Genomic DNA, 27,455 nt, shown 5'->3' on the forward strand with positions numbered 1-27,455 from the left:
GTATAAGAACTATTTTCATTCTGCTCTGTGACATGGATTATGGATATAATGGTTTATTTAACTGTGTGTAATTTGCTAAATATCAGCAGAAAGTTTTAACTGCAATTGAGGATTTTTTCCAAGAATTCCACTGTAACTGAGGTTTGCACAGAAAACTGGTTCAACGTCGGACTGGAGCACTGAGGGCCCACTGAGGGCAACAGCAAGGGACCTCCTTGCAACCAATGGGGCCTTCCTCGTGCCATCGACCCCCCTTGCACGTGTCACATCATGTCAACTTGGGCGGCTGAGCCTTGGTTTTTTTCCAGGTGTCCCACTGGCCCAGTCTTGTGAAAAACATGGTACATTATGGTAAAGCTAGCTATAAGTGTGCAAGCACAGACAATATGGTGGATGACATCTTTTTTGCACTTAGGAATCCTATTTTTTGCACTTTGACATCCTATCCATTATAAATTACCCTTGTTGTCTCAAGGCAATATTATTAAACTTTTATTCATACAGAGCTGACCAGTGGCGTAACTTGGTAGTGTTGGGCCCCCCTGCCAAAAAATATCTACTGAGGGGGCCTGGAGCACAGTCCTGTTCCCCTGCATATAGTGCCTTTGCTGGAGTGAAACATAGGACAGCAGCACTGCAAAGGAGCAATACTAAGCAATGCATCACTGCATGTCTTGAGAGAGGTAGAGTTGCACACAGTGGTGTAACTATTGGGGGCTGAGGCCTGCTGATGATACAGTGGCACCCAATCAGGTAAGGAGGATGGTGGGTACAAGTGTGGGTGCAGGAAATATTTCACCATGGCCCATGGAGCTATAGTTCTGTTACTGGTGGCACAGCAAACAAAACTACTGAACTTCTAAAATACAAAAAATAAATTGAACCTGAACCTCAAATGCCAGAGAAAATAATACATTGGCTGTAAAGCTTGGTTAAAAATTAAATGATGTTATAAAAATTGTGAGGAAGTATACAATTATTTGACTAAAATGTGTATCTATTTTAGTGTTTTACTCAGGGTGATGTACTTGCTTAAGTCACTGGTGTGTCAGTATAAGTGGCAGAGGCCACTGCCAAGCCTATATTAGCTTTGTCCTGTGGTTAATTTGTAAACTAATATAATTATTGGGTAGAATCAAAACCAATTACCTCAGAATAGTGATGAGTGAATCTATCCTGTTTCTCTTTCCCGAAAAATCAGCAAAACCACAGTAATCTTTGCAAAAATTTGCAAAGCATTGAAGTTAATGAGCTGTTTTTCATAGCAAATTTTTCGCAATTATTTCTGCACAGAATACTTGCCATGTTTTATTGCAGCTAAAATGTTTGCAGTGGTTTTGCAAAAATATTCGCCAATCTTGAAATGCGTTATTTTGCTGCAAATCTGTGCCTGCCACAAAATTTCTCTTATAACTACCCAAAAATTGCTGTGTTCACAGTTGCATGTGTGTGCATGTACGTGTCTAGAGTCATTTTGGGTGTATTTTTTTGTTAAATGTTCTTTGTGGCTCACCGGTTTCAGGGGACTTGCTCTGTTTCAGGACATTCGTGCTGTTTTTCAGAATGACTAAAAGTAAATACACCTATTTAACATAACCCATGGAGAGCATAAGCAGCAAGCTAATCAAATATAAATAAAAACAGTAGAACCCCCATTTTACATCCCCTGATTTTAAGTTTTCCCTCATTTTACATTGATGTTTTGTGGTCCCACCTATATATTATGCATAATACATTTCCCTGATTTTATATTTTCCTGAATTTTACACAATTTTTTTCTGGCCCCCTGAAAAACATAAAATGGGGGTTCTACTGTATATCAAACTCTTACCTAGGATATCAATTTTTTACCAGGACCTGGCAGCTGTCCACATTGCTGAATAAACATCAAGGAAAGTTATTAAAGGTATCCATTAAATTAATAGATTACCTGCTTTTGTCACCATTGTTTATAGAATAAAAACATGTTAAGCTACTGGATCCTTAGGGCAGAGACCCACGCTCAGTTTCGCTTCTTCGGGGCGACTAATCTCGACAAACTGCCTCCCCTGCCGGTTAGAATGTAAATTGCCGGCTGGATGGCACTCAGAGCGCTTTGTTTTCTCAAAGTTGCCACTTCGAGCAACTTTGGAAAGTGAAACGCTCCAAGTGCCATCCCGCCGGCGATTTACATTCTAGCCAGTGGGAAGGCAGTTTGCGGAGATTAGTCGCCCCGAAGAAGAGGAGATTTGTCGCTGAGCGACTAATCTCCCTTAATCTGTGCGTGTGTCTCTGCCCTTACAAAGAGGCCCATAACTCCACAAGCTGAGCTATCTCTGCAATATTAAACAAAGCCATTAGCTAGATGGCTCAGAAGTCCCAGGAATAGGGAAACCTTTATTATGGACACTAAAGCACTTTGCCTCCATCTACAGAGCATTAGTGAATCAGTTATTTTTCCCATTGTCTTAAAAGAATTGATTACCTGAGCAATGCTGACTGCATATGGGTTGTTTTCTCTGCTGACATATTTCAGACAGCAGAGAAGAACCTTACATATTCCATCTGCCATTACCTCTGGTATTAGTAATAATATGTACTAAGAAACACCAAATAATCAATCACCAAAAAATCAACCACAAAACATTACCACATCTGTGTTACTAATACTAAGTCCTCTAACTATACTTTGACTTGGCAGAGCAGCAATTAGTGGCAGGCAGCAATCCTGTGAGGGATACTGATCATGTGGGGGGCCCAGTCTGCCAAAGATATTGCACTTGACAAATGGTTTTTAGATGGACTTGGAGAACAGCCAACTGGGCCCAATAACTCTGTCTCCACTGTTATAGGGAGGGACTGGGCTCCAGAATGATACACAGATCACTCCCATGATCCATCTAGGGCTGTCTGCATGAACACAAGATCAGCCCTTTTTCTCAACAGGCCAAAATAACAAATACTTTCTCCGCGGTCCCCAATTGGGGTTAAGACTATGATTTTTCAATCCATTTTTTCTATTGAAAATGTTGAATGTTTCTAATGAATGTTAGTGGTCGGCCCGCAGCAGATAACGGGTTCAACACGTCGGCAGCTAGCAGGCACGGACTGGCAACCTGTGGGTTCTGGCAAATGACAGAGGTGCTGCTATAAGCAGGGGCGATCCTGGTCCATCTGCCGCCTGAGGCAGCAGCAGTTGCTGCTGCCCCCCCTCCCCCAGAAATTCACTCTTAAAGTACGAGGAGCAGCATTTTTGCTGCCCCTGGTACCTAGTGGGGCACTGCCATCTGAGGCGACAGCCTCAACTTGCCTCATTGGCGAAGCACCCCTGGCTATAAGGTCCCATACAAAGTCAGTATTAAGTGGGCTGGTGGGAGATGTTTGGGCCTCTATGTGGACTGATTGGGCCTTTGTGTACCTAAAATGCCAGGGCCTATTTTAATTCTCAGTCCGGACCTGGCAGCTAGTGTCCAAACTGTCACCTGGCAGCAGGACTGCCATCAGAAATCGCAGGGCCCCATACAACAACATTTCCTGGGGCCCCTGGGCTGCGCCCATCGCAAGCCCCACGTACAGGTCCGCCATCACCACCACACTGTAAAGAAAAAAAAATATTGGTGGCTAGGGTTCCCACATGTTAATAAAAAGATATTGGTGGTCAGGGCCCCCCATAAAAAAACATTTGTGGCCAGGGCCCCCCATTAAAAAATATTGGTGGCTAGGACCCCACATGAGAACATGAGAAAAAAAATTGGTGGCCAAGGCCCCCCCACATTATAAGAAAATTGGTGGCCAGGGCCCCTTAAATGTCCATGCCTTCCTGAAGTCAGCAGCTCTCAGAAAGATGGGGGGCCCAGCTAATCAAGTAAGTGTGGCGTGGCCATGCCACCCTTACCCTGGGGCCGCCTACAACTCTCCCCCCTGATGGCTGCACTGACTGGCAACCATGTGCATAAAACACGTGCAAAGTGCGAGGAGACACGGGAGCGCGCAAGTACAAATTATGCGCCGACAACTCCTATGAGCAATTATGCAGCGCCGCCCATAGCTCACTCTGCAACTATATATATAGTGTGGAATTGGAAAAGATTGCTGACAGATTGTTGTCATTGCAGTCTCGCTACCCCCTAACTATTGCTCCAAAGCTTTTAATGACAAAACAATGTCAATCCACTCCTGCTGCATGTGCTGAGTGCTCGCTCCCTCACCCTCCCCGCCACTCCCTCCTTCGCTCTCCCTCCCCTCTCCTTTGTCTCTCTGCCTCCTCCCTTCTGTGTTGCTACCCCTGCCATTGTGTCTATGTAGTTGTGCGGCTGTGTGTGTGTGTGTGTAGCTGCTGTACAACAACATGAGATGATAGCGGGCCTGGGTGTTTGTTTCTGTGTGTCTGTATGGGTGTCACACGAAGGCAGTGGATATGGGACACGTCCTTTCTTTCACACACTGCAGTAAGTGCCACCTGCGCTGTTTCTCGTCTATGTTCCCATCTGTGTTATTGTCGCTCCCCATGATCGTGTGTGATGTCTGTGGTGGAGGGGGATGGAGGTATTTCCATGCTCTACTCTACATAACATCATCAATGGTTTAAGGGCTCTGCGGGTAATGCTGTTACTAGCGCTAAAATAGCGCTTATGTGTGTATTTTGTCTACCTATACCTGTCTATGAATAAGGCATCTCAATGCGGTAATATGAATGAAACAATGACCCCACTGCACAACTGGAGCATCCTACATATACCTATATTAGTGCTATACATTTCTACTTCTTTCACATGCTCTTGTGTATGAATGGAAAATGACATGTACCATTGTTTGCTTTGTCTCTAGATCTGGAACACTCAGTGCTGCATATATCACTCTTACCATTTACATGAAACTGTTGTATTCAAATTAACTATATATATATATATATATATATATATATATATATATATATATATATATATATATATATATATATATATATATATTTGTGTTAGTGTGTAAAATACAGATTTTAGTATATGTGTGTATCTACTGTATTTAATGTAATGTACATTACAGTAAGTTTATAGTGGTGTCTATTTTCACTGTGGCATTACAACTCCCAGCTGTTCCCAACTAGATTTGCTAGTTCTAGGAGTCATTAGTTAGCCAAAGAATGCCAATTTCTGCCAAAAATGCTGTATAATGGGGCTTTTCCCACTCTTTAATCATGTCTGTATTTGAATATTTACTAATGAGATCATCAGGGCTGATATCAGGGGCACATGGTGTATACTGGCAAACCCGGGGCCTTGAAAAACTGTTATTGTTCTTTGTGGCACATGGGCCTGAAATCGACTATTTATAAGGGGCTTACAGGAATTATAATTATAACAGTTTGCCCTGTGTACAGTAGGAATTTTCTAGAATTAACACAATACACCAACGAGCGGCCCCCTTATGCAGGAGGGCAGAAATAAAAATGTCAAGTTGGTTCTTGGTTGGTAGGGGATGGGGGATTCTGCTGATAAACAGCTGCACTGGGACAAGTGGGATCCAAGACATGCTAATGTATTAGACTAATGCTAATGTATTGCCATGGTTGCAGGATCTTTTATAGATGGTAAATCTGTGCAAAGGAAAATGGCTAAATCACTGGATGGAATTTGACAGTGTAATATAACCAGCCACATTTTCTTCATTCATTAGGGCTCATTGACAAACACAAGTGTAAAGCCCTAATTTGGATGTGATTTGTGGCACTTCTGCCACTATTCACAAGAGGAACTGTCTTGCTCCCATACATGCTCCTAGCAACTTGCAGGACTTTTTTTTCCTACACTTTGCTGGTGTGTTTAAGTGATGTATTCTTTTTGTTACTGAAAAACTCACCGACATTTCACCCCTCCTTAGCTTGCTAGGATGTGCAAGGTGAGTAATCCTCACACATATACATATAGTTAAATTGCTGCTTATCATGATGCACAAATGGCATAAGTGTGGTGCAAATATAGAATGGAATAATATATGCAGTGTATGTGAGGCAGAAGTTTAGTTCCCAGGGGAGCTTGGTTTTTGGATACCCTTTTTCCATTTGTTGTACAGGCTGAAAGAACTATATACTATTTTTTTTCCTGCAGATTCAGGCTTACTACAAGGAATACCACAAAAGTCTTTAGCCTGCCCAATTGCTCCATAGGATTCTTTGTGTGACAAAATCAATATGGTCCCTCAGATGTGTAGAATATATGTTTGGCTAGTGACTGTGGTAACATAGGTTAGCTCTATGTTATGATGCATGCATACATCTCTCTGTACAGGCTACATGTCCCTGCTTTAGAGAATTCCATTTTTGTCCTGCTGATAATACCTCCACTGATGTAAGACCACTCCCTTAGAACAGACAGGTTATACATTTTGCAGTTCCTTGATAGGAATAACAGCACAACAAATAGAAAAGTTGGTCATACACAGATAGACTTTGGTCGGCTGCTCTTCCAGTCCTCATCATATCAAGGCGAAAAAAACTGTTTGGCTCAGTTCACACGTGGCATTCATGTGAGGAAAATGCTAATCCGCTTCTATCCATCCCGTGTTCCAGCAGCACTGATAGACTAGACATCCTCCTGTCAGTGCCATGTGCTATTGGAATTCCCCTGCGGATAAAACAACAATGTTCTGCCATATAATGTGTGACATTAACCATCAAGCATACTAACCAATGAACAAGATTAGTTTGTGGTTTATGAACTGTTTTATATACCCCGGTTGTCATGCCTATAAGTTTAACATACTTTAGAGACATAATACAAAACAATAATCTGTCAGTTTATTGGTCGGCCTTGCTGTCTGTTTACAGAGGTTATTGCTTTTATGTACAGCCACATCCTGTTCCACATTCAGGGATAGGTTCATTCTGGTGCCACTGAGAATTATATATATATATATATATATATATATATATATATATATATATATATATATATATATATATATATATATATATATATATATATATATATATATATTAGGGATGCACCGAATCCACTATTTGGGATACGGCCAAATCCTTGCTGAAAGATTCACCCGAATATCGAACCAAATCCAAATTTGCATTTGCAAATTAGGGGCAAGGATGGAAAAACGTGGAAAAAATTCTTCTTTTGTGATGAAAATTCCTGTGATTTCCATACCTGTCCCTAATTTACATATTCAAATTCAGATTCACAAGGATTCGGCTATATATATATATATATATATATATATATATATATATATATATATATATATATAGTGAATAAAGTACCCCCTCTTGTAAAATATAAGGATATTATATCGGAGTTCCATGACCTTCGGCCTCGTATTTTTATATGGTCATGAAACTCCTCGGTAACTTCTAATATCCTCATATTTTACAACTGGGGGTACTTTATTTATTATAAAACACACATTTCAGTGATTCATGTGACAGAAATGACCGTTTATAACTGATGATATTCATAGCTTTTGTGTATTATAAATATATATATATATATATATATATATATATATATATATACTCACGAATATCACTGAACCGGCACACCCATGTAAAAATTGTTCATTTCTTTATTTATATCATATCATAATCCAACGCTTCGGTCCTCATTAGGACCCTTTGATATATACATATTTCAACCATGCACCCATTTATACATTTTGGCCTTAGAGTGCAGATACTCATTGGACCTTGATAAAGGCCCCAAATAAAATTATTTTAAAATACAAGTGGAGTGCTGGTCCAATCTGAACTTTGTATGTTAAACCCTTGACCAAGCACCCACCACTGGACCACGACAGAGTGCGGGTACTTTCCAAAACAGTATATATACAGTGTATATATATATATATATATATATATATATATATATATATATATATATATATATATATATATATATATATATATATATATATATATATATATATATATATATATATATATATATATATATATATATATTGGTAAGATGCACTTTGGCCTTGCAAATGAAGGGGGAAAAATCTATTTCTTTAGATTTGTGTATTTTAAATGTGTCTTTGCAATTACAGACCAATTTATTTGTGTATATACAGTAAATGTTAAAACTGCACATATGCTTATGTCAGCCTGTATATGATCACATCATTATATATCTGAATATGTCAGTGTGTGTTGTGTTCATTTTGCTATATTATATATGCTTTACAGTGTTTTTATCTGCCCATCATCCTGTATGTGTGTGTCTTTATGTACTGTTCTACATGCTCAATATGTATAAATCAAAATCTCAGTGCTAAGGTAATTAAATCTGCTGAGTAATGCTTAGTAATATATGTACACTGTAGAAACACCTCTAAGCAAAACTTATCTATTTCACAGAAGATGCTCCATCAACAGCATCAAGCACACCAGATTCCTGCCCTCTTGAAGGTATGAATCTATTTTTTGTTCATGTACACAGAGTGATTGTGTCCTGTTTGATTACACTGCAGTAAAACATATTTATGCTTAATTTATTTATATAAAAAAAACATCCTGTATGTTACACATCTTTAAAAATATCATTAAATAGCAAAGCTTTAATTTAAAAATATAAATTTTTATAAACAGATATCAAATTAAAAGAGCTTTTCAGTAGCTCAGGTATTCCACATAAGAGACCAGTGACAAAGCACCATCTGTTTTTTTTCCAATTAGGTTAACTGCTCACAATTGGTTGTCATTTGAGAGGGGTTGTTTTTTCCCCCAATGCACAGAATAGGCCTTATGTACACAGTTCATTACTGACATGGCCCACCCACCTCAAAGCCGAGGTGGTTGATATGTGGGTGCTTCCTGGCCCAGTATCAAAAGTTGGGATCCATTGGTTAATTACTCCTGGACAGAGTGGGGAAGAGGAATAGGAACCCAGAAATGAGTGTTATTTGGGGTTATTTATTAAGAGTCAGCAGCATGTTCTTCTGCCCAGTTCTGTACTTCTGGCCAAACAGTGAGTGTAGTGTTGGTCAGGGGTGCTTCGCCAATGAGGCGAGTTGAGGCTGTCGCCTCAGGCGGCAGCGCCCCACTAGGTACCAGGGGCAGCAAAAATGCTCCTCCTGGTACTTTGAGCAAATTTCCGGGGGAGGGGGGGCACCAGCAACTGCTGCTGCCTCAGGCGGAGGGGCCAGGATCGCCACTGGTGTTGGTGTGCGTAGGCCAGCCCTGTCCATACTTACTTAGGATGAAAAAGGTCCCTGTATTAAGATGCTTTATCACCATGTGAATTAAAATAACACGTATAATTCACTAAAAGAGATTGCTAATCATTCATATACGCTACTGATTCTTAATGAATGACCCCTAATATCGCTAATTTCTGGGGTCCTGGGTACAGGAGTAATTAACCAATGGATCCCAACTTTCCTTTTACCACTGGGCCAGGAATCACCCACATCATTCCCTTGGGCTTTGAGGTGGGTGAGCAATGTCCATATGGGATCCATAGGGCCAGAAAGATGTTCTTTTTTCACCGGTCTTTTATTTGGTATGTCTCAGCTACAGTAAACCCTTTTAATTTGATATCTGTTTCTATAAAACGTTATGGTTTTCATTTAAAGCTATGGGTTTTTTATAAAAGATGTGTAACATATTTTTTATTATTTTAAATACAGCATAAATATTTTTGACTGCAGTGTACGTATACATATGGTGGCCTGACGTCCCAACCGATATTCATGTACTATAAATAGAAAGGGGACCGTGAAGTAGGTGGCCCCTTGCAGGGTCAGACTGGGCTGGTAGGACATGGGAAAAAACCCAGTGACTCCCGGCCCTCGTGGGGCCCCTGCCGACCCAGGTCTGCTGCCAGGTCTAGTTGGAAACTGTAGACACCGATCACGGTGCTCCCTTCCCCCCCCCCCTCCACGATCACAGCTGGGGTGGTCTCCTTGACTCTGCCTTTAGAACTTACAATCAAAGCTTGGCCATGGAAATGAATCTCTTGTATTTATTCCTCAATTGTGACTTTTTTATTTCCCATGTTCTCTTGCATTGGGAACCCGGTATATAGATATATTTTGTAGATGTTAAACATCCATTATCTATGTAATAAACTAAAGTGTATTTTTCCTTAGGGGAAGATGATGATACACCGGTGACAGAGGTTGACTTCTGGCCCCTACCTTCCCCCCATGAGCCAACATTTTCTTACATCACTATTGGAAGCTCTGCACCCCTATCACGTCCTCCAGTCAGAGCTCGTAGGGGACTGGGCCAGGGCAGAGTGCATGAAGCACCGAGGGAGGAGACAGAAGAGAAGGAGGTTAAGGATGTTGTGAACTATGTCCTTTTGGAAAATACCTGTGAGCTGAAACAAATATCACCACTGCAGGTCCAAGAGGAAGTAGTATTTGTGGCAAAACCCCAGCCTCAAGTAGAAGTGTTCAGGGCAGGTAAGAATCTTTTATAAAAATGTTAAACACACATGCTCTTCCATACTAAATATTTTTGCTGTCATCATTAAAAACAAGTTTTGGACTGAATATTGGGGCACAGTGGCACTACTGGTAAGAGCTTCTCAATCTACTAATGTTTCACGAGAAACAGTAACTAAAGGTTTGTTATCTTTCATAATTTTGGAACAATTGAGTGAAAGACATCAATAACTGGATAAAATTGCTTCCTTATCTGTAATTTTTAGTGCTTTACTTCTGCATGTAAGTAATCAACTCTAAATCAGCTGACTGCAAATCTTTAGCACATTAACTAGTTGTTTTTTAGAGTACAGCACATTGTACACCGTACCTTTTACAGGGTTGCTAGGGTTAGGCTTTGGTATAAATGGTATACAGTAAATAAATAAAAGGATAATAAGGGTCATTCCTGACCCCAGGAATGAAGAGCCCACCCATAGCACTCATTTTAGGAACATTTGCAGCCCCCTGGACACTGAGCACACCCCTTAGTGTTAATTTTAGAAAAACTTGTGCCCCCCCTGATTAATGTGCTCTGCAGTGAGTGCTGGATGAAAAATCTGGAGCTTAGTAAAGATCACAGTGACAGGACGCCCAGCTCGCCCCTGTACTCACACCTGCCTCGCATCTTTTGTTTATGCATACTGTGTGAGGCATTAATTAATGAACTTTGTACTTAATGGTAGCTTAGCTACTGTAAAAGCATTTTTGTGGCAAAATAATCAGGTATAGTAAAATAAATTATGGAAAAACACTAGTTCTCAAGTATTCTGAATAAAAGATCTTGTACCCGTGCTAATACTGCACATCTCATTTCTTGCAATCTCCTCTTATAATCATAATAATACCATTTTGATGATTTTACCATCTTTCCCAGGTGCCCCTAGCAAGGAATTGCACTCATGCTTGCGCAGTAGAGAATAATTGGAAAATGTTACTCTAGTGTGCATGGGCAAGCCCAAAACAAGGTCACTTGGGAATAAGACAAGATGTTAGTTTTCCCCTGGGCTATTGTAATTTATTACTGGTGTAAAAGTGGCACATTTTGCCACACCCCAGTGTATCTGGGTTTTTATAAGCATTCATTTTAATCAGGGATGCACCGAATCCACTATTCGGCCTAACACAGAATCCTTAGTAAAAACTTTGGCGAAATACCAAACCGAAGTCCGAACTATTATTTAAACATGTGAATCAGGGAAAGAGAGGGCCAAAGAGAACCATTGCAGGTAGAGCTTATTTGAATGTGTGATGAAAAGTCACATGATTTTAAGGATTTGGATTCAATTTGGCCAGGCATGTGGATTTGCCCCAATCCTGCAGAAAAGGGTCAAATCCTGAAAAGAATCCTGTATTCAGTGCATCCATAATATTAATGAATATAGCTTAGCAGAAACCCTCACCAACACTTTACAATGATTAATTATAGTGTCAGAAACCCTCAGTAAAGCACATGAAACAATTTGAGAATTGCTTAGTATAGTATAGGAAAGGCTGAGTGCCATACTCAGTAATATTTTATGAAAAATCAAAGATGGAAACATATGAGCAAATCTGCCTGCTTGACCCAATTATCAAATGAGCTGATTGATGGTCAATTCAGCTACACACACTTGCAGTCAATTGGCCAATACAGACCCTAAATTAATTTTTTGCAATAAGATTGTATGTTATGACAGTTATCATATATATACAGGATAGTAATGATTATCAGTTATATGAAATTACCAGCAATTTCTCATGCATAGGTGATTTTGGTTGAAAACTGGCCCAGCTAACTAGCAACACTGTGCACACATAGGGGTTATTTACTAATGATTACTTACTGATTTTTTTTTTATAAAATCGGGCTTTTAAAAATTCACAAATTTTTCTGAATTTATTAAACCCAGAGGCTGGAAAACTCTGAAATCCTGGCATCTCAGACCTGTCGAGGTTGCATATAAGTCAATGGGAGAAGTCCCAATGATTTTATTGATGTGTGCTGGGTCTCGTGCCATACTCTGAAGTTTTCGGAGGTTTCGGGCAAAAATCGTAGGTTTCACTCAGAAAAAAAAAAAATCGTGAAAATCGGGTGAAACCCTCGAAAAAATTGTGAAAATCTGAGTTTTACTGCAAAGCAAATTTTCGGGAAAATGTAATAATAAATAAGTGTTAAAAACCAGAGCAGATTAGATTGGAGTTTGTAGCAGCCGATATTGAGATAAATTGGGACCTTGATAAATAACCCCCATAATGTAGTGGTATTTTATTGAAGTGTAATAGTATTTCTATTTTCTGCATGACAGCTGATAAAAATAACATGTTGTATCATGTTTTACATTATTTAGTCCTAAGCAAAAAATACAAATAAGTCACCATGTATAAATACAGTTTCATGTTCTGGTGCTCATGTGAGTGTAATTGTGAAGGTTTTAATTGATACCAGAGTGACCAGTGGAATACAATTAAAGTACAGCATAAAACATTCAATTACATCTTTTATAGTGGGCTTTTAGGAGATTAGACTGATCATTAGTGATCATATATTTGTACAGACACGCATATCATGGGCAGTGCTTTCCAGGCTATATTTAGTTCTCTCCTCCTTTGCTGGCACACATACCGGGGCTGGTCCCAGAATCAAGGCACTAGTTATTAAGTAGTGCTGAGTAACTGATTAGTAGTCACTGAAGAGGGAGAGAGATCATGAACAAAACAGGTACGTGAAACAGAGTAAAAGGAAGAGCATATTGGTGGGATTAAAATACAAGGAAATAAGGGATTGAGAGATTAGAGAAAAAGAAATAGAGCAAGGAGCAGGGCAGAGAGAAGAGGGAGGAAGAGAGGCATATGCACATGCAGCTGTCACTCTTAAACTCAGATAGACCCGCACTCATACCTAAAATAACCCCTGTGTATGAGTAGGACTGGAATATTTGTTATATGTATGTGTTGCAGTTTGTGACTGTGACAAAAACTTGTTATCTAAAATGATAGAATGTTTGAATATCTGTATCAGTGGTGGTGAATCTATTATATAAAAACATGTGCATTGTGAGCCACAAACCTCAAAATAAGGCAAGGCATTCTCTATTGCTTCTCCAACCCACTGTTATCTCCAAGTAATGAGTTGCTGCTAGTGAGGCAAAGTCAATTGGCATCTTCAGCCCTGCCACAGCTACATGCTTTCTTGTTAAGATGAGGGCAAACTCTTCCAAAATATACAGCATTTTCTTGCTGACAGCACAAAGGGATTCAAGACCAGTTTATTCAAGGTTTTTTTTAATGGTTGGATGTACTGGGGTTGCCTTTTGCTTGCTACTGATGGGTCATTTTATCCATCTCAGTTTATATTTTATCTATTCATCTAAATGTAATATCTAAATGGCTTGCTAGATTGATGTTAGCTTTAAATTCTATATTTATTTCTGTCCATTTTACCTTGCAAATATTTAGCTAACTAGTATCTCTGTGACTATTCATATCTCTGTATCTAATTTCTATGTAGATGCTATATTTATATTATTCTCTCACCTATACTCTTAGACTATAATCCCTGATGATCTAATTCTCGTGGTTTAGCTATCTGCTTGTTAAATTGCTTGTATTTTCTCCTTTAGAATTATACACTGCTCTGTCTAATTCTTTTAAAGAAAGCTTCCAGTTTAAACTTAGTGACTGAAGCAAAATTAAATTTGTCACAAATACACAAGTACAATATGGGGCACATTTACTAAGGGTCGAATATCGGAGCTAGTGTTGCCACCCAAGGCCGGGGCCGGTATTACAAATTTACTGGCAATGTAGCTGCCAGTAAACTTGTAATACACCAAATAAAAGGCCGTGGCCTTCCCCCAGCCTGGTAAAAACTAACCTTTTTGCTGTCGGCTTGAGGCCAAACGTGCGCTGTGGCCCCGCCCCCTTTGATGTCACGACCCACACAGCCAATCGTGCACCGGTTCTCCGCCCCTTAATAGTCGTGACCTGCCCCCTTTGGTGCCCCCTCTACCGGCCGGTAGAAAAGGTGGCAACCCTATTCGGCGCTTTCCCCGAAAACTCTGAATTGTTCGTGGTTTCTGCGCACAAAACTCAGAAATCACAAATTCAACGGATATCGGTACGGACATCAGCGCAGACACTGGGACCTTCCCCATTGACTAATACAGGACCTCGAGAGCTTTTAGATGCCGGGGTTTCGGATTCAGAGTTTTTTCACTCGAAAACCGCAAATTATTCGAGGTTCGGATATAATTTCTGTCACATGGCTCACTGAAACTTGTGTATTATAATAAATAAAGAATGGTTATGGAACTCCTCTGTAACTTATAATATTCTTATATTTTACAAGAGGGGGTACTTTATTCACTATATTCAAAAACCCGTTTCATTATCCATGTGATCCCTGTTAATTAATACAACCATATTTCTTGTACACCCACAGGGGCATACTTTTTAAACAGTGAAAATAGAGCTTGCCACAGTTCAACACAGGGAAACTTCGCAGCTCTCTGTTCATTTGTGTAGGAAGTTTAGGGATATATTTATTACTCTTTCATGAATATAGTTTACAGTACAGGATAGCTGGGAAGTTCCTAATAGTGCACTGTGGTGAATTTTATTTTCACTCTAAAAAAATACCTTGTGAAGCTTTGTTTACCTATTTTTGAATTACTTATTTTTTAGGACTTTACCAGGACAGTTTTCATTGTGTTGTTCTGCTATAAAAGTTAGCAAACAGTTTTCTAATAAAAGTTTTCAGGCATTTATTGTTCACATTTTATAGATCAAAATATTTCCTTGAACTTGTATTAATAATGGTAGTATGTATTGAAAATCATTTGGTAGCATTCTAAAGGCTTTGTAGAAAATCCAAATCACCATTGTTACATCTCTTTATTTGTTAAGGTGGCATAAATGGAAAGGTTATTTTACAATTAATTGTATTATTCTGTAACCCAGGCTCTTACATTTACCCTTTGATAAATATGACCCTCACATTCCCTACAATTGAATCGAAAATGGCAGAATTAGCATATTGTGGCAAGCTGTTTTTTTCCCTCCTGATACAAATGCCCCATTGAGACCAGCAAACAGACTGCAACTTTGTTTAGAAACTAGAGAGCCTGAAAGGTAGAAAATAAAGTATAATAATGTTAAAAGGATAGCTTTTTATATTGTGTATACTAAACATAAATATGAACTTACTGTACCAAAAGCCTAATTAAACAAATGATTTATGTTTTCAATGTTGGCCGCAGGGGGTCATCATATTGTAACTTTGTTAAGCATCTTTGCAAGACCACGCACATGCTCAGTGTGGTCTGGGCTTCAGTTGGAAGTTTAAGCTTAGGGATCATCATAAATTATCAAAACAGCACAATTCAAATAATATCTGTCATAAAAGCCGATACAGCAAGACTGATTAATAATCAGAATATACAGTCTGCGGATACAAATCTCTACACAGTCGCTGGCTGCTCTACAGGGAAACAAACAAAGCTGCTTGAGTTCTGGAAAGTAAAGCCGTTTGAAAGTATGATCATTTCCCTGCAGAGCAGTTAGGGACCATCAGAAGTTTGCTATCCTCAGCAGTCAGAGCATGTAAAAAGGGGGCATTTCACTGCATACAGTCAGGTTTATTATAAAAACGGTACACATTTTTTAATTAAAGTATATTGGAGATAGACTTATTTTTCATTAAAGAAAGTAAAAACGGGATTTTATTTTTTGTCTTTACATCCCATTTAATAACCATTACAGTTTCTTGCAGTTTTCTCACTGACCTGCAGAGTTTATAAAATAACTGTGATTTACAATCTAGTTAAACATTTTTTAAGTATTTACTTTACTAGCAGTGCAAAAGTCTAGGGTTGGGTTTCACAAAAGTCGCGCATTGCTGATTGTCAGGGGCTGCAGCTGCTCTCACTCCTGTGCCTGTGACTAACAGCTTTGACAGCTAGAATAGTGCTCAAGTGTGAATATATAAGGCTAATTGGGTAGAAACCTTCCTTCTCTCCTTTTTGCAGCTTTCCAATCAAAGGAAAAATACATTTGCACTGTCAGGGTTTCACAGCAAAGCTTTTGCATTCCCAGTTGATCCCAGCCTGAAAGTGGCAGCATCTGCCATATGCATCATGGATCATGTAGGGGACCATTAGACAATTGACTGCCAAAAGTAGCATACAGTCTACAACCAATATTGGGGTCAAGTATGGCTAACTTAATAGCATTAGGTGTTTGTGGCCTGCTGGTGTATATAAAGGTTGCATACCCCCCCCCCATTAAGGATACAGAATCTATTTACTGGAAACCGTTATCCAAACACATGACAGTGCTTCAATTTTTTTGAGATTGAGCTAGGATTTATGCTAAACTAGGGTTGATGACAAACCAGTCCTGTTGGGTATATGTTTTAGCAGTTTCCAGACATTGTACTCCAAATTATGGAAAACACCATCTCCCAAGGATTCGATTTCACAGATCCTATACCTGTACTGTAATTTGCATGAGTAATAACATATACATCATTCCTTAAAGGGCACCTGCAAAAATATTAACCCCAAGCAAAGGTGCTGGCTAAAAGAGTGTGCCGGTTGGGGGTAACAGTTATGGCTGCTCACCGTGTTGTACATGTTTTATAGTTTTAGTTCTTTTTTTTAAAAAAAAGCTGTTTTGCAGGACCTGAGAAAGCCAAAGCTGACTTACATTATGGAACACTGTGCATTTTTAAATGTAGAGTGATATAGAGAATGAAGGTATAGCATAACATGCCTATTATATAATATATAGCTGTTTTTTAATTGTCATTTTGGTATGACAATGGCATTATTTATTCCAGGGCCTCCTGCCTTGTGTTTATCCAATTCTCTTTCCATCCAGTGGAACAGTTCTGTACTTTTTTAAATATTAGCCATCTTGGTTTTGTTAACCCATTTTTGTTATCTATATTATACAAACATTGCATAAAAGTACAGAAGTGTTTGTGAATCAGTATCCATCACTGGCGGCATTGCCAGTTTCACGTGTACTTGGGTTGTGTGTGGCTTGTAATGTAACAAACTTAGTCACTACTCAATGATAACAAAGTAAAACCTAGATCTGAATGTTAATAAAATGTGTCAATGTTATAAAGCAATGTCTATATTGTGCAGTTTCTATGTGTGGTTATTGGTTTCAAATCTTCATTTGATCAACTCCCCATGATCCACAATAAACCTTTAGCTTGCAACTAATTCATCCCTTAAATTTTGTCCCTGTAATTCTGAATCCTTATGGCTAATGAAACTTTCTATTCCTTCTGTCCCTTCACTGTCACTCTCTATATCTTTTCCTACCCTTTGCTTTCCCTGCTCTCAGTAAAAGACCTCCTGTACTGGAGAGACACCCTCCTTTCTACTGGCTGCCTCACTGGAGTAACACTATCCTTACTGTGCCTATCCCAGTTCAGTGTGATCAGTGTGTTCGCTTACGGGTGCCTCATCATACTGAGTGTGACGCTCACATTGCGGCTGTACACTAAGCTCCTGCACGCACTCAAACGAGGGAATGGTGCCAACCCCTTCCAGTGAGTAGTTGTGTGATTTAGTCCCATATTTTGTGTGTAATAGACTCTATTAGTCCATTGTATAAATGTAATTTACTAGATGAATGCTGGGAGTTGAATTCCATTATATTATTATTTATGTCACTACTATAATATTGTTTTATATACAAGGTAGTATTGCTATAAATCATGGTGCCAAGAACACGCAAGATAAAATTGATTCATAGCTAAATGAAAAACTGCACATGGGCTTCCCTGTTTCAGAATCTAGAACAATTCTTGACTGGGATTCAAAACAGGTCTGGCATTTGAAGCTGAAAGAGGTCCAAACTGCCCCACAGGCCCAATTAATAACGGCTTGTCTATGGCATCGTACAGAAGCCCCTCTGATTTTTTCCAGTTTGGCCCTGATGAAGTATCACAATTTTATAGCCGGTTTTACCTGTTGTGGGATGCTGATAGTTGTAGTCCAACAACAGCTGGGGGGCTACATGTTGTCCGTTATCATTAAACTCACAGACTAACTGAAGTCAGCGTGGACTGCTTATTAGTTTGAGTGTATAGCATTGATATGACTGTGATAAAACTTTGATAGTATAACTTTAAACCACTTTTTGAATTTTTTAAGCTTTAGCATAGTACAGAAAGTAAGAGTAAAACAAGTATAATATCCATTGCAGGAGTTAAACCTCTTTTCAACAGGGGTTCAGTGAATGAAGCTTGTGCTGAATATTCTTTTTATCGTTAAAATCACCAGAAAATCGATGGTTTTTGCTAAACAGGGGAAACATGAAACTGAAGCTACTCTATGTTTGATCATTGTCAGGTAGATAAGGAGATTACAAGTCCATGAATAAACAGGAATCCATTATGCAGGAGGATACAATGTGCTTTGGTAGTCTAATTATATACAAGGACCAAACATGGAGTAGCTTCATTTTCCCTGTTTATAAACAGTTGGCAGAAAGTATGTTGAGCACAAGCCTTATTTAGTTATCTCATGTTAAAAAGGGATATACTGCTCCTTTAAGACAATTAATTAACTATAACAATGTACTGTACAGGCATAACTGACCCAGCATTTTAATATTGAATTAATCTAAAGTCATGTGTGTTCCCCCTTTATGTGGTTTTAACCACAAAATTACATTTATTTCTAGAGATACATAGAGAATTCCTATTTAGCTGCAAATATTATTATTAGTACAGTACACATTATCTCTTCTTACAGATATGGAGGGAATAGGAATTCTATGCGCAGACTATGCCTTCTTACTTAAAATAAATAAATTATAACCCTTTAAATGCTTGACAATGTACTAGTGAGGAAAACTGTGTTTGTGTAAAGAATCTGTTTAGTGAGTTGATTCTACAAGGGCATGTTTAGTGTAGAAGGGCCATAAATCAGTGTGTGTTTCCCATAAGGTATTATTTGGACACTGACCTCAAACTCACCACAAAACAAGCCGAAGAAATTGTTGCCCGTGCATTTTCACTCGCCTCTACCACCCTCTGCACCCTTAGGAGTCTCTTCCTGGTGGAGGAGCTGAAGGATTCACTAAAGGTAAGCACACAGCTTTACTTGAAAGTGAAGCACGCCATTATAAAACACTATTGTGTAAAATGTTTAGATGCAGAAAATACCATGAAATTGCAAATTAATATACCATATGCTTCTAAAACATGAAGTAAAACTTCAGTAAACACTGTAAAGTGGCAATATTTTTAAACAGTATAACCAATCACAGAATAGCATATTAGCTATACAGTTTACAGAGACCCAATGACAGCTCATCCACACTTTTTTTTTTTGCAGTTCTTGGTAATTGTCTACCTCCTGACCTATGTTGGAGCGGTGTTCAATGGAATCACAGTACTACTCCTATGTAAGTGCTATATCTGCATGCTAACTGTGCATAGACAACTAGTCTATTTGGAGGGCACTGTATAAATGTAGAGTACAGTAGTTCATAGGGGTGATATATGATAGATAGCTTGGATTTACAGTAGCCTGCAAGTTTGTAAATGTACTGTACATGTTACACGGTATAGGCAGTGATTGATTTAAAAGGGCAATTCAACCCCAAAATTAAAATTTGCCTAATAAAAGAAAGCATAATACTAAACTCATTTCCAATATACATTTATTAAAAATTGGCAGTGCTTTTAAAAGTTTCAGTTCCCAAGCAAAGAAAGGCCTGTTAATCAGCTGCTTATCAAAAGACAGGTCTGAAGGAGATTCTTGTTTTGAGTCACAAAAGCACTTTTTCTACAGCAGACAGGCGATTTCTGTGCCTATGCTATTGGGCTAATTGTTTAGCAGAAATTAATTGTACCCTTTCATTAGTGGTCAGACTTTGTAAGGTGGATGGCACTGAGGGAGAGCATGTCTTGAAAACAGCCCAGGGACGTTTTTCTCACATTGCTCCTCCACTGATGTAGTGCTCCACTGTGGGATATGGGTATATAGATAAGGGCTTGTTTACTTACAAGGTGCAGTGCACAGTGCTAAAATGTATGCAAGATTGTGCAGTGTGTGATCTATGATGTAAGAAAACCTTAGACTTAGAAGGTCCTGTCTGGCCCATGGGTCTCCAGCTGGACTAACCAGTTATATCACTTATGTGCACATGAAGTTTTATAGATTATAGAGAGGAAGCTCTAAAATGGTTTATGTGGTGTGGAGTGATGTGGATTTAAGGCAGTGATGCTTTCTAAGGCAGTGATGTTTTCTAACAGAGTATGCTCTTTTTTAGGTGTAATTGGAGCATTTACTTTTCCTATATTGTACAAACAGCACCAGGTGAGTGCGGTCATCTGTTTTTCACCCATTTAAATTCTAAGAACACAAAAAAAATAAAAATAATTTAAAGTGACATGCCAGTTATTTCCATCACGTATTTCAAATAGGGATGCACCAAATCCAGGATTCATTAGGATTTGGATTCGGCTGAATCCTTGTGCCTGGCTAATCCGATTATGAATTTGCATATGTAAATTAGGGAAGGGAAATCACGTGACTTTTTGTCACAAAACAAGGAAGTAAAAAAATGTATCACACTCTTTCCTTTTCTGCCTAATCTACATATGCAAATTTGGATTCAGTTCGGTATTTGGTCGAATCCCAAATAGTGGATTCGGTGCATCCCTAATTTCACACACAAAGTACATATGTTTGCTATCACCTCTGAAGTCTTTTGCTGTACCCACTGGTGTTTTTACCGCCATTCAAGGTATGGTGTCTTCATATATGAACTGCAAAATGAGGATCTTATGGGTATTTTGCTTGCACTAAAAAAGTACTCATGCTACATGATAACAGTATACCCCCTTTAATTAATTAATGGGATTTGTGCTTGCACTAAACAGGGCAAAGTCTAAAATTCAAAACAAATCACCAGACCAGTACTTGTCTAATCATAGGCTGCCATATTTGGGAGGTGTATCATGGCAACTATAACTATTTCCTATTGTAGAATAAACATCATTTTTTTTTGGATTTGTATCATACAAAGGCTAGTGTCACACTTTGGCAAGGAAAAACGACGATCTGCCATCTCTCTGCACACTCTGTCAGTGTGCAAACAGGGTGTATTTCAGCACAAAATTGTGAATATGCATATGTTGCCATCCCTATGTGTAAATCCTCTCCTGTGTGCTTTGTTTATAAAGATTTCATCTGTGCATGTATGACCACACAAGAAAAAGTTCTGTTTCCTATGTAATAATCATTCTGGATGGCTTGGTACTAATAAGCCCTGATGCATTGTACAAGTGAAATTGGCAGCTAAACAGTATGTAGCTACTACTCACCAATCTACCCTGCAGCATATAAATTTTAGTATATTAGAGCTGTCAAGTTTGAAGAGCAACATTGGTTTTATTTTTATGATTCCTTTAACTTCAGATGTTAAGAGCTCAGTTTATAAATGTAGCACCATCTTAGTTTGTAAACTAAGGGCAATGGCACACAGGGTATTTGAGAGATTTTGGCAGGAAATTACAATTCCAGCATTTTGAATCCCATTAACAGAGCTACAAGCTCCCAAGCAGCGTACATCTCTTTCAATTACCAACTGTACCAATTGTACCAGTGCTATACAGATAAGCAGCTATTATCTTGCTGGCTGTCTAACACTTCTTTATCATCTCCCACAGGCTTGCTGTTCTGATTCCCTTGCAAGTTGGGCATAGCCTAGCAGTAGCAGGGGCATGGCTAGACGAATAGGGCATAATTGGATCAATCTGGATCTCTCCATAGCAGACTCAGCACTCTTGTTTTTCACTAATAGTCTGTATAGAGAGAGATACCATAAGTCTATGAAAGCCTAGGTGTTTCTTCTGTAGTAAGCAACATTTTGCATCAAATACCTTAGGATATAGCAGCATTTCAAAAAGCACCAACTTGTAAAGAGTTGATAAATAAGATGCAAAGTTTTAAAATATTTGTTTCTAAATATTGATTTAACAGATTGGCAATGGTTTAAACTTTAATTAACTAGGAATATAATATAACTGAATTCAAGAGCAAGTGCAAGACTCAAAATCACAAGCAGCTTTGCATTTATTTAATCACTATTCCCAAAGGTACTTGCTCCTATGCACTCCTGAATTATGTGCCAAGTGAAGATTTCAGGGAATTAACAACTGCCAGTACAGGCCAGGTGCACTAGCCATTTTCAGATTCCAGCTGAACCTGTTCCATCCTGCAGATCAACATATCTTAAATAACCTTTCTGTCCCTTTGCAGACACAAGTTGACCATTATGTGTCCCTTGTTTCCAAGAAGGTGAATGCTTTCCGCTCCAAGTAAGTTCTATCAATGATTAATTTAGGTCTGGGTTTGTGCATTGGATGGAGCTGGATTCTGCCTAGTTACAGTAGTATGGTTTGTGTAGCTTGGTCTTTGTCCAAAACAATTGGATATCCTGATGGTTGTAACTTTGAAGAATTCTAGTAAATGATCACCCCTGCCACAAAAGTTCACCATAACACATCCATTAAGGTTTGGAATTATTAGAATACAATATTGCCACCCTTATGAACATATTCCAGACCCCTGGCAGGAGCCAGAAGGTGCTGTCTTGCCAAAAACTCACTAATATTGGTTTGATATGACTAATTGGATCTAATTTTGCATTTACTAAAATAAGTATAAAGATCCAATTCTGTAGTGTGAATTAGATAATATATAAATAAAGTATGCTGAACTGGTCCAGTAGTAGGAGTGCTGTAAATACTCTAAGGAATTTGTCAAGCAGGAAAGCTGTAAATGCATACAGAAACATCTCCACCTTATGCCCACCAGTGACTATCACACATTTCAACTCCCTATGGGGGAGTCTTCCTCTGTCAGTAAGTGCTGACAGCCAAGGATAGAATAATAGCTACAGTTTGCCCCTGTTGACATTATAAAGATAACCTTGCTGTGCTGTGTCAGGGATCAGCCTCTTGGTGACAGCAAATGGAGGGAAGAGAACAGCTGAGCACAAGGGTGATACCAACACTGGATACATCATTTGGCTTTTATTCACTGGTCTTTAAAGGAGAACTAAAGTGTAACTAAAGAAGTAGGCTAGAAATGTTGTACATGATGTTTTGGCTGTACCAACCCAAGGCAACCTCAGCCCTTCAGCAGTGAATATCTGTGTCTCCAAATATGCTCCAGTAGCTCCTCATCTTCTTCACTGCTCATGCTCTGTGCTGCTGTCACTTACTGAGCTGAGGGACTGACTCAAAATATACAGTACACATATAATATAAATATCCCAATATAAAGCTAATTAGTAATTTATACAGATAATTACTACATGGCAGCACAGTGCAACTAGCATGAGAATTTAACAGCCCAGTAGCATCAGCTTATATTACAGGACAACCTAATTTTCTGCTTTATAATTTGCAATGACCCCTAAGCTTAGCTTCTCAACAGCTGCTCAGAGCCCACTGAGCATGTGAGTGTTGCAGACACTTTCCAAGATGGTGTCCCCCTGTGACAAGTTTGAAGTCCTGGATTATTGCTGCTATTGAGAAGCTGAAACTTTAGGCTGGGGCAATAAGTTCATTATATAAAATATGGAATGTTAAACCATCATTCATATTAGGGTTTAGTTAGATCTAGGAGATAGCAAGAAACATGCAAAATGTATATCATCTGTATAGAAAACAAGCACAAAACAAACTTAGGATAATGACAGTAGTTTTAGAAAAGCTTCACTAAGGGCAATTTCAGGAATTTCTAGCATCAAATAAGAGTTTATAGTTTAATATCAATTGTCAATAAATGCTGAGCCACTTAGGGCAGAGACACATGTTTAGATTCAGGGAGATTAGTCGCCCATCGACAAATCTCCTCTTCTTCGGGCCGATTAATCTCCCAGAACTGCTTCCCACTGGCTAGAATGTAAATTGCTGGCGGGATGGCAATCGGTTCACTTCATTTTCTGAAGTTACCTCACGAGGAAACTTCGGACGACTTCTGAAAATAAAGCGATCCGAGTGCCATCCCAGGGCGATACCGATTCTAGACGGCGAGAACTAGTTTGGGGAGATTAGTTGCCCGAAGAAGAGGCAATCTCCCTGAATCTGAGCGTGTTTATCTGTCCTTAGAGGCAGTACTAACCAATAAATAGCTAGCGTAAACCAGGGCACAATTGTTTGAAGCCACTCACTAAAGTTCTCTCCAAATGCATATGTAATGACCATAAATTAGCTAGCATGAATATAATTGTACTTTTTAATTATTATCCATTCTAATCCAAATAATATTATTGTAGCATCAATGATAAAATGTTCTTTTTGTGCTTAGGCACGCATTAGCAAAATGTAACCTACTATTGATTCCTTTAAAAACAGGCTTATCAGCTGTTCTGAAAATGTAACTAATAAATGCAAAATTGCTTGGAAGGTTTGTAGCCACATATAGTAACAAGATTTTACAGACTGAAAATAAATGTGTAGCAGTAGATCAACTATATTGTGTGCAAAATCCTGCTGCTGCTGCTGCTACTGATTTTTGCCACTAGATGGCCTTAGTACGCTCTTTATAGTCCTCAGTCACTGTGTGAATACACCAGAACCTTTTTGTTTAATAACTCTAAATAGGCACCAATTTACTACATAAAACAGACACGCTATGTGAATATATATATAGACTGTAATTACATTGTGACTCATATAAAATAGCTTTACATCCATATATATATATATATATATATATATATATATATATATATATGTATCTATTTTCATACATACAAAACTTGAATATAAATAATAACACTGATCTACTACAAATAAAATGAGTTGAATGTATTGATTGCATAATTAAATAAATGGACATTTTATTGCATAATACTCATGATTATAACTCAATGTGAACTCTTTAGGACCCAACACCATTGCTTCTGGTTAGGAATTACGGCTCTCTAGGTAAAGTCTTATCCAGGTCAAAGGCAGGCGGGTGAAGGCATCAGATGATTTTGAAGGCTAAGGGCAGAAATTTCCATGGAACCCAGTATGTTTTTTTATCCAGGGCACCTCAGTGTCAGAGGAAGAGGAACCAACTTACATTTATCATCATTTACCCATCGGCAGTGCTCATTTCAAGCTGTAGATTTTTATATTTCCATTTTGTTTAATATGAAACCTGCCCAACAGGTGTAAATTACCTAAATGCCAACACATGGCAATGTGCTGAGAAGTTATAAATACCAGAAAGTGGGGACTGAATACCTCAGGTTGTTCTTTATCTTTCATATAACAGTTTCCGGCACAGCCTGGAGAGTATTTTCCTGTTTAGAATCAGGAGACAGACTTACTGCACTGCAATTGGCAGACGTTAGTGATGACATAGTATAATTAAAGCAGATTTGGGTCTATTCATCCTCAGACAGTTCATAAAAGCAGACTGTAATGTATATTCTCTGTGTGTAATTTAGCAAATGCATCGGCCACAATAACAGAAGCACTTATACACAGTTGTACACAGTTATACACTTATATACGTTTATGCTGAATACTTGGTAAAGTGAAGGAGGTCGCTTCTGTGCAGGTGCAGTTCCTGTTTTTAATTTGGCAGTTATTTCACTATGCGTAGGATTATGTGTGCAGTGTTGGACATTTAGTGAATATTTTGTTTACCATGAATAAAATAAGAAAGTTCAGAGATGTTAATACAAAGATATTTGTTGGGGTCTGATCCAAGATTCCAAGATTACTTAGCTACTGCAGCTAAATAGAGGATATTAGAAACAGCTTTTTACAGTTCCTTATTGAATAAAGAGAGAGGGCCTTTGTATGCAGTCTGTATTCGATCAGCAGTAATGAGAGTGTGGGGCATATTTATTAACATGGGAGACAAATATCAACAATTAGATTTTAACAGTCACCTACAAGTTAGAATACAAATGCAAAGATCCAATTGGTTGTTATGGGCAACATCACTGTGGATGTATGTTTCCAATGTTAATAAATATGCCTGTCGAGGTCCTGTACAAGTCAATGGGAGAGGCATCTCAATTTGAAGTTTTAGTGGTCTTTGCTGCTGACTTTTTCAAGGAAAAAAAACGAGCGGGGGGGGGAAGCCAGAATTTTGAGCGATTCAGGTTTTTCCATTAATTTTATAGCGTTTTTCCACAATCTGATTAATTTGGGTTATTTCATTAAATATGGGCGTTTGGTCGTGGTCTTTTTTAATAACATATGAGATAAATTAAATTTTAGTAAATAATCCCCTATGTGTAGATGACTTAATAAATCAGCTTCCTGCACAAAACTGGTATACAGAGAAGTGATATTTCAGGCAGTGAGTAACCACTAATTTTATATATTTAACCTCCAGGCTTCCAGCTATTGCTGAATTTGCTAACAGGCAAAATTTGGGTGACACTGTTAGGGTTGTCATTAATTAACATAATTTATCTTTTTCAGATTTCAAGGTGCCGCCAAAAAGCCGCCAGCAAAACAAAAATAATTGGGGGGCTGTAATTTTGTCTGAAACTCATAACTAGAACTTCATCAGAACTTGTTCTGCACACTTTCCTCTCGTCACTCCATTCTGCAGGGATCTTAGTCCATCACTGTTTCTCCAGGGAAACTGATTGCCTTTTGCAGGAATTCACTCCTGGGATACTTAATACTTAATTAACATGTTATTAATAAAATTTATTCACACAATATTTAACAAGTCACTTGCCATTTTTTTCAATATAACAATAAATGTGTTTTTTATTTGAAATTGCCTTCTTTTGATGTCTGCTATTTTGTGTTCTTTAAAAATAAAATGTTCTCATTTACAATTAAATGAATTGGCAATCTCTTAGAAAAGGTTATTACACCTGCAGGCAAAAACTGGGGCACAAAAAAAAAAAAGCGGAATAGTAGACGGTAGTAGTATGGATTGAGGAACCTTGTGATTCACCTGATGGTTTAGACAACCAGATTTAAGCTTACCAGATCACTTGCAAAATCAGGTACATGTCTACTAAATGCAGGATACCAGGCTACATTATTG

The 27,455-nt window shown here is 38.5% G+C and overlaps 1 protein-coding gene across 1 annotated transcript; it reads left to right on the forward strand.

The window, feature by feature from the left end:
* Positions 1 to 4,297: 4,297 nt before the first annotated feature.
* rtn2.L (reticulon 2 L homeolog) lies at positions 4,298 to 27,170 on the forward strand. The gene is given in 9 exon segments (NM_001095545.2): positions 4,298 to 4,427; positions 8,345 to 8,395; positions 10,078 to 10,395; positions 17,755 to 17,962; positions 19,367 to 19,505; positions 19,758 to 19,827; positions 20,698 to 20,744; positions 22,692 to 22,750; positions 26,873 to 27,170. Coding segments are annotated over 9 exon segments (966 nt in total). The 5' UTR covers positions 4,298 to 4,396; the 3' UTR covers positions 26,916 to 27,170.
* Positions 27,171 to 27,455: the final 285 nt, after the last annotated feature.

This window comes from Xenopus laevis, chromosome 8L (genome assembly GCF_017654675.1).
Source record: "Xenopus laevis strain J_2021 chromosome 8L, Xenopus_laevis_v10.1, whole genome shotgun sequence".
NCBI lineage: Eukaryota > Metazoa > Chordata > Amphibia > Anura > Pipidae > Xenopus > Xenopus laevis.